This window comes from Phymastichus coffea, unplaced genomic scaffold (assembly GCF_024137745.1).
Source record: "Phymastichus coffea isolate CEN01 unplaced genomic scaffold, Cenicafe_Pcof_1.1 PCOF00028, whole genome shotgun sequence".
Classification (NCBI taxonomy): domain Eukaryota; kingdom Metazoa; phylum Arthropoda; class Insecta; order Hymenoptera; family Eulophidae; genus Phymastichus; species Phymastichus coffea.
Window position 1 is genome coordinate 2,056,174 of NW_026706839.1, and position 8,725 is coordinate 2,064,898.

Genomic DNA, 8,725 nt, shown 5'->3' on the forward strand with positions numbered 1-8,725 from the left:
TCGCTGTTTGCCATTAAATGGGCTTTAATGCATTTATCGCGTGTGCACGCGCGAGATCCGTAATGTATACGGCGCGAAACAATTGCCGATCCGCAGAGCGCGGCGCGAATCGCGATTGATAATATTTCGATCTCGCGTTGACAAACTACCGTCGCCGCCGCCGCTCGCGCGCTCCATTTGTCGCCGACCGTTCAAATACTCTCTTTTAACGCACACAATGGTGCTATCACAACAAAGCCAATTACGCTGCGCGACTCGCCGTCGACGCAGAAGGCATCGGCAATATTGCTAAAATGTCATTGTTCGCGGCGCGCCACGATTGTCCGCGGAGAGCGACGCTGCGTGAAAAGACACAATGCGCTTCGCGGAAGTTTGTTGGCTGGGCAGCGGCGCGCGACCTCCTAAATCATTTAGATCGATAAGCCGAGCTTTATAAATAGAAAACGCCCCCCCCCCCCCTCTCTTCGTCTTTGCAAAAGTGCAATTGTAGCGCCAAGTTTATATCAAAGGGGCCGCTGAAGAGTATCGTGTATAAGCTGTCGAGTGGACTTGGCCGTTCATCAGGCCGCGAGCTGCACACAGTAGCCTGTCTGGCTGTGCGCGCGCGTGTGTGAAGCGACAAAGCCTGACACTCTGTCGAGCAACTCTTTTCAAAGAGCCTAGCGGCTTACTTCTTTCTTTATTTTGTCGTTGTGTCGTTGTTGCAGCAACATATACGTCACGACAACGAGGCGGAGACAAGTTGCGCTCGCTTTATCTTTTCGCTCTTTCATTCAATGTTTCCTCTTTTGTTTTCTTTATAATCAGCGTCGCCGTTAGACTACCTGCAGGAACATAGTTTTTTGTTCGACTCGCACAGAAGGAACTCGAATACAAATTGTTCTTGTGATTTTTGCATAAGGGACTGGTCTACTTTAAGTTTGTACGCGGTTGCTTCGGAAATAGCGTAAGTTGTGCGCTCTGGAAGCAGGATGTTTTTTTGCAAGACGATTTTGCAAGATAACCGCTTTCTAGAAGGTTCCTGTTATTGATCGATCGGGTTGTCATAACAAAATTACACCACATTTCATTTCCGCGAATATCAATTATGGATTTTCACGCGTAACTTTGTTTCTTTTTTCCGCACAATGCACAATCGTCTTTACATAAATATTTTGGATGTCTGCTCCAGAAAAGAAAAGAACGTACGAGACAGACTTTGCTCGATAAGAACTTTACGAAAGTCAGGTGTTGATATTGCCTCGGAAAAGTACAAGAGACGCGATCCTTTCGGTTTCACGAATATCATAATCGTCACTTAATGAAACCACGTCATGACCGAACGAACGATAAATGGGCCCTAGAAAGCCGCAGCGTAATTGATTGCAGTGTGTAATTACAAAGCCGGCAAATCGCTATCTGGGAAAACTAAGCGGGCAGTCATCAATCAACGACAAAGGCGAAGAAAAAAACGACATCGGAAGAATGAAAGCAGCCTCGCAAAGAAAAAATCATCGTCGTGCGGACGTCATGGCGCGCACTAAACTCAATCCATTTCTGTCGTGGTGCTGGGCGGCAAGTTATAATAGCGAATGGGTGGCGGCGGCGGTGGTGGGGAAGCGTTCTCCTGCTGCTCGGTGGCGGCGAGCGAGATCGGCGCTTGGCGCGGTTCGGTCGACGGGGCGGCCACCTAGCGTCGAGGGCAAGTGGCCGCGGGAGCGCGCCGCTCGCCAGCTCAGTCGCGCGTCGGAGTCCGTCCTGCGAGCAAGCGGATACTGGTTTGTCGTTGCCGCTGTGCTCGCGCGTGCCTCTCCGCGATCCGCGCGCGCGCGCGCGCGTGCCAGTGCCCACGCGATTCACCCGCAGTGAGAATATCGCAAAGTGCTAACGCCAGCGAGAAATGAGCGTGTGGTGTTGAGTGACGGGATGTTGTTTAATGCCCCGACCGATCGACCGACGCTGAAGGAAAACGAGCCGTTCGCGATGCTGACGTCGAGCGCCAACCAGTACCTCCGCCCGGAGTACCTGACGCCCCTGCCGACCACGGTGAGACATCGCGTCGCCGCTCGCGAGCGCGGGCAGCGACCCGTGCGCTGGCAACGCAATTAGCGCCGTAGATAATCTCGCCGTTGCTCTATTTGCGGGCACTCGAGGCGAACGAAAAAGGCCGAGTGCAGCGTTGCGCCGGCGGAAGGAGCGTTTGCGAAACTCCGTTGCCTCACCGTTTCGTCCGCGCGCGCGCGCGCGCAATGGATTGGCTGGCTCCGTAGGCGCCAAGCGTCGTTCGTGCCTTATCATCGGCTCCGTTTAATTGGCATTCCTTCCTAACGATGCGCGCTGGCGCTGCAACCGGAGCAGCTTCATATCCGTCGTTGCGAACGGCGAAAGTCCGCGACTAAGAATGCGCAACGCGGCAAGAGAGAAATAAAAGGAGGCTCGAGCGCCATTCGACACACTGCTCCCGGCCGCCTATTTCCAAGCTTTTATCGCAAAGTTTCGTCATGTAGGAAGAGCGAAACGAGCCTTCCGGAGCCCGTAAATCACTTTCTCTCCTCTCGCACGCCAAACAATGCTCGGCTATACTTAGCTCGGCCTTTGGCCTGGAAACACTGGGCTCTTGTCGGATGTCAACGATTAACAATGCACGTCGGCTGTAGCCTTTCTCATTTGCCGCCAGGCTCGGCCGTCGGGCTTGGCCAAAATTATGCGCCCGCGGCGGCTTCGCGACTTGTCACAGAGGCGACTGCGCCACTCGCTTTGTCGCTGGCTCTCGATCGGATACGCGAATCAGCCAAATCGTAGATCAGCCTCGGCGAGAAGCTCGTTGTCGAGCTGACGTGCGAATCGATAGGCGTTTCCGCCGCGAAAGGGACGAATTTACGGCCCGCGTCGCTCGCCTCCCGACGACTCTTTTTCAATTAGCCCGCACCGCGCGAATATTCGCGCGTTAATCGGCGCGCATTAAGGTTAATGCAGCGCACTGCGCCCGATGAACAATAACCGTTATTACCCCGGGCTATAAAATCTACGGACTGCAAAGTGCCTTTTCGTTGCCGGCGCATTTTCCGTTTCGTTATTTACGACGGCACTGCGCAACCAATTGAAACGTTACAGAAATTTCGAGCGATAAAAAGAGAGGATATAAACATACAAACGTTCCTTTGCAAATTAGGCCCGCTATTTTTTTTATCGGCCGTGTCAGCGAGCTATAAAACCGCTTTCCCGAGCAACATCCAAATTGGTGAAAAAATAAAAGTAAAAAAATAAGCGCTCGCGGGCCGATGGAATGGGATAAAGTTTATCCCGGTAGCGGTGCAAATATAAATAAAACGGGCTCGTCGGCGATATAAACAAAAAGTAAAACCGGTACCTGTCTGGAGAAACATTTACTCGTCGTCGGGAAAAAGAAAGCAAACGATCGACAATTAAGTTATATTTCATTAAGCATCGGCGAGATAAAGTACAGGCGAGAAAGAGAGGAAGAGAGGAGATGGGCTGGCCGCATAATTAGCAGTAAATTTTCCCGCGCGCACGTGGGATAATGGTAACGGTGCCGTTCTTTCCTTTTTCATCGCGCCACATTTGCACTTACGTCTTGTTTCTGCCGCTTGTCGAGCTAATTAATTCTATCGTTTTATCTTTCGCAGCGACGCGAGCGCGCGTTTCGCCTTTTAACAAGCCTTCGTACTTTATCGACGTGTTTACTTAATGGATTTCTTATTGCGGACATTCGGAAGGAGAGCCTGCTTCTCGCGGTAGTCGGATCGGAGAAAGGGCGTCGCGTTTAATCGACCATCGGCAATGCGGCAAGCGATGCCAATGAAACGCGTCATTCACGAGCGCTGCGAGGCGAAACCGGATATGCGATATTTATTGTCACGCTCCGACTCTCCAGTCGGCCCGTGTTCCCGCGTTCCCGCGTTCCGTGTTTCCACTGCAATGGACGATGCAAATTCGCTGCCGCCGCCCGCCCTCCCAGCCTCGCGCAATTAAAAATATTCGTTTACCCGTGCGTCCAATCCACAGTGATTGTTCAACGATTCCCTCGCCAACGCTGATTAATTCGCACAGCTGCGCCGCTCGCCCCGTAATTTCCGGAACACTTCAATCATTCGGCTCGGTTATGTCTCTCGCTCGCCGGCGCAAACGGCAGCAGCCTCCAATTTACTAATCTGCGCGCTCGACGGTAAAACACGATCGCCGCGAGTGCGTCTGGCTGCGCGGGCAGCCGAGCGTAACCTTTCCAAGTTGTTGATCGATTGCCAAAGCGCTCGAATTACCTGGACTACTTTGTCGCGGGCACGACAAAGCCGGGGCGCGACATTAATCCATTAGAGCGACATACGCCTTGGAAAAACACGCCTCATAAAGCTCCGCGCAGGCAAAGCCGCTGGTGCTTTTTCACAGCGGCCAACTTCGATCGAGCCACGCCGTTGGCGCGCACTCCAAGGCTTCTCCCGCTGCAGCTTGACGGGCACATCCGTCTCGCGATTTGTAGAGCGGAGGAGGGGGCGTTTGTCAGGCGCCGCGCTTCCGATCCGCGCCCTCGGCCCTCTCCCACCCTCCGTCGGCGAGGTTCCACGCCGGATCGGCCAATTGTCTCGGAGCGATAATCGATTCCCCGGCCGTGCTCTGTTACAGCTGGACGCGAAGAAGAGTCCGCTGGCCCTGCTGGCGCAGACGTGCAGTCAAATCGGCGTGGATCCACCGCAGTCGGGCAAGTCGATGCTGGCATCTCACGACAGCAAGGCCAGCAGCAAGGCCGCCAGCAAGTCCTCGTCGGACCCGGCGGGCGCGGGCCGAGAGAAGGGCTCGCCGGCGACGGCGCTGTACGTGCCGCCAACGCCGTCGGCCTCGTCGACCTCGTCGACCTCGTCGACCTCGTCGATCGAGAGCGCCCGGTCCAGCAGCAGCTTCAAGCCCTACGAGTCGTGCCTGGCCGAGGCCAAGTCGTCGAGCCCCGAGCAGCAGCAGCAGCGCGTGTCGTCGGTGCACTCGTCGAGCTCGAGCACCTCGCGCTCGCGCACGCCGGCGACCAGCAACAAGCGCTGCTCGAGCAACCAGAGCGCCTCGTCGGGCGGCCGGGCGGCCACGCCGCAGGGCCGCAAGAGCTCCACGCCGGGCGAGCCCCGGGCCTCGCCGAGCTCGAGGCCCGGCGAGGGCGCGGCCGCGGCCCCCAGCCCCTCGCGGCCGAGCGCCTCGCTGGCCGCGACCGCCACCACCGCCAGCGCCTCGGCGGCCACCTACGGGCTGCCGTTCCCGCCGCAGCTGCCGGCGATGGACCCGATGTCGGCGAGCTCGCTCATGTCGGCGCAGCACCACGCGGCGCTCAAGAGCGGCCTGGCGCACCCCTACATGGGCTACGCGCGCATGAAAACGCCCGGCGGCGCGGACGCCCTGGTGCCCGTCTGTCGCGACCCGTACTGCAGCAGTTGCCAGCTGAGCAGCCAGCTGCTGGCCTCGGCGCCGGGCGCCGCCGCGGCGGCCGCCAAGGCGGCGGCCGCGGGGCCGTGTGCCGCCGGCTGCGCGCAGTGCGACCACGGCAAGTCGTCGGCGGTCGCCGCGGCCGTGGCCGCCTCGGCCTCGCCCGCCTACGCCGCGTACGCGCACGCGCAGCTGGTGGCCTTCGCCGCCGCCTCGCAGGTGCCCTACGTGTGCAACTGGATCGGCAGCGACGCCGCGTACTGCGGCAAGCGGTTCGCCACCTCGGACGAGCTGCTGCAGCACTTCCGCACGCACACCGGCCAGCCGGCCGGCCCCGGCGGCGACGCCAACGCCGCGGCCGCGGCCGCGGCCACCACTGCGGCGGCCCTGTCGCTGCTGACGCCGCCGGTCCTCGCCGCCGGCCACCCGCTGCTGTCGCGGTCCTACCCCACGCCGCCGCTCAGCCCGCTCGCCTCGGCCAGGTACCACCCGTACGGCAAGCCGCACTACGGCGCGCCGGGGCTCGGCGGGCTCGGACTGCAGCTGCCGCCGCCGCCGCACGCGCTGCCGGCAGCCGCCGGACTGCCGCCCTACTTCTCGCCCTACTCGCTGTACGCGGGCTCGAGGCTTGGTGCCGCGTCCGGGATGCATCCGTAAGCGGTTCAGTGTGATAATCGAGTCGGCCCGCCTCGCTCGAGGCACCCTCTCGGCGGCCGAGCGCTCGTGTTTGACGCTCTTCCCGTTCATTTGTGTGACAGTGAACGCGTGTGTGTCGACTTGCGACTGTCTTCTTCCACGGACACCCGTAACGCGAGGTTCTTTCGAGAAGTATCACAAGACGCTCGAAGCCTTTTCTCCCAAGTACGCTCAAGTTATGTACTTTTCTTTCGGTCGAGAGGCGCTCGAGAGAGAAACGCGAGGTCGATCATATATATATATATATATATATAAATATATATAAAGAGCCTGACTGGTATACCACCGCGCGGATTCGTTGCGGATGTTTGACTGTGATTATTTACTTTGACTTTCTCGATTAACGCCGAGGGACGACTGCGGGCGTATCTATAACGATATAAATATAAATAGATAAGAGACGCAGATTTCGTTTGTTTTCCTTCGCGGTATACATATATTGCGATCTTTTGTTTTTAATCTTCCGTACTGTCGAATTTCATTCATGTACAATTGTCATCCTTTTCATATCCCGATTCGAATTCGATGATTATTAAACTGCGAGCGGTAGAAAACGTTACTATTTGACTTGTATTGTACCCACGAAGGCCACTGAATGTGGGATCACGTGTATCTCCGCATTGGAAATCACGTCTTTGTCCCTTGCAATGCTGTATGCCTTATCAATATCGACGACTGTCTGTGTATCCGAGTGTCCTTTTTTTCTTGTCTCTCTTTGCATACCATGTAAATATTGAAATTAGTATGTGCGTTCTCGTTTCATAATGAAAAGACAACTGTAAATGTTCATTATCATAGGACTTCTCTTTCTGTCCTTGACGAATTCGTTATTTATCGGTCGCGGTGCATAATTCCCCTCTTTTTTCTTCGACAAATTACGGCATCGTAAAAGACTTCATCGACGGCCTGCTTCTTCTTTCATCGTTACATCGTTACCAACGTATTGAATGTTACATCTGCCTTGTAACGAGCGACAGTAAAATGAATAATCATAAGCTCTCTGTGTACCCCCCTACCGACTCGTAGTATTTTTTTCTTTTTTTTTGGATTTTTTTTTATTGTTGCTACGCGTAGCACAGGATGGATAATGATGAAATAAAAAGAAGGCGCATGGAATAAAGCGCTTAACTACGAATTGCCCAGCCCATAAATTTGGACGTTGAACATTGTCGGGGCTGCTAACGCGTTGCTCACGGCTGCATAATCAGTCAGTGTCGCCTCCCCCTCCCGTTTTCATTATTTATAACCGGACGCCGCAGAGAGTGAGAGAGTGAGAGAGAGAGAGAGAGAGGAAGAGAGAGCGCGCGCGAGCGCACACTAGCCACGCGAATTTGCTCACGCACTCTGCCTCTGTACAATCCTTATGCGTATATAGATAGATGCAAGAGAGATATACTGTAAATTTGTTCATAGACAGCATTATACAGATATAATGTAGCTTGTAATTACAACGCGAAGGAGGACCGATGGATCACGTGTGAGCGTGCAAGAGCGAAAGAGCGCATGGCAGAGCGTACATTTGATGCGAGAGGCTGCGTGAAAGTTTTCATTGTGCTGCGAGGGACAAAAAAGTGCTAACGATAGATATATATATTATATAAATATATATAGTATAAATATATGCAACAATCTCGTCGTCTATTTTTGCGTAACCAAAGTTCTTTGTATAGATGATAACGAACCATTTCATTCAACTACATATGTAGGACGTTGTTTTCCGCGACGTCTCGCCCGGATGAAAAAAGTGGAAAGAACAAAGAAAGAAAGAAAGAAGGGCTTTTACCTATATCGCCCCTTCGATGTCGATTTATTATTATTCCCCTTCGAGACAAATGTATTAACGATCTTTTTGTTATTATTAGGAGCAAATTATCCTTCGAACGATTACTTTTCTTTTGCGATGTTTGTACCACAAATCGTCAGCGTTTTCATTGTTGTAATATTTTTATTATCGTCATTAATTATTTTACATTATTCTATTGATTATATTTACTGAAGAAAAACAATACATTCTTATGTTTATCTTATATGATATTTTGTTTTTCTCTTTCTTGTTTGGTATTGAGAAAATGCTGAGAAAATTTAAACAAACGCTATAGGTTTTTCAATTTTGAACTAGCGGAAAAGAAAATTTATAACGCAAGAAGCGAATTTGTCGAAAAAGAAAACTGTGTTTTAGTCAACTAAAAACCATTACATTTGTAAACAAAACAGCGAATTCGATAATATTGGCGCTTGTATAGTAGTTTTTCCCTCTTAAATTACGTGCAAATCTGTCTCTTGAACAATTGGAAATGGCGAAAAAATTTCTGAAAAATATAACAGATTGTTTCACACTCAAAATACAGTTGAATTAACATTATTCATGCCTTACCTTGCCTTTCCTTCTTTTTACATCGTATCTTAAACACGCGGCATACAAGTGCTGCGTTGTATTGAATTTGATAAATGCCAATATTCAACGCTTTTCACATGCAAGTATAAGCAACTTATGAATTTTTAATTATTCTTAGTCATTTTTTTCTTTTAATGACTTTCTCATGCCAACGCGTTAGTCATACATCGAGTCTGGCACAATAGAAAACACGAGTTTTAAGAACCTTTAGCTACACCTCATTATTTTTCG

At 52.5% G+C, this 8,725-nt stretch overlaps 1 protein-coding gene across 1 annotated transcript; it reads left to right on the forward strand.

Annotated features, from left to right (window-relative positions):
* Positions 1–1,721: 1,721 nt before the first annotated feature.
* On the forward strand, positions 1,722–8,435 carry LOC131662812 (zinc finger protein Noc-like). Its single transcript, XM_058932755.1, has 2 exons — positions 1,722–2,025; positions 4,621–8,435. Exons 1-2 carry the CDS (start codon positions 1,906–1,908, stop codon positions 6,058–6,060), a joined length of 1,560 nt encoding a protein of 519 aa, XP_058788738.1. The 5' UTR covers positions 1,722–1,905; the 3' UTR covers positions 6,061–8,435.
* The last annotated feature ends 290 nt before the right edge of the window (positions 8,436–8,725 follow it).

Coding starts and splice junctions, on each gene's coding strand:
- LOC131662812 (XM_058932755.1), top strand. CDS start 1,906: ATGTTGTTTAATGCCCCGACCGATCGACCGACGCTGAAGGAAAACGAG. Junction 2,026..4,620: donor TGACGCCCCTGCCGACCACG/GTGAGACATCGC, acceptor GCTCTGTTACAG/CTGGACGCGAAGAAGAGTCC.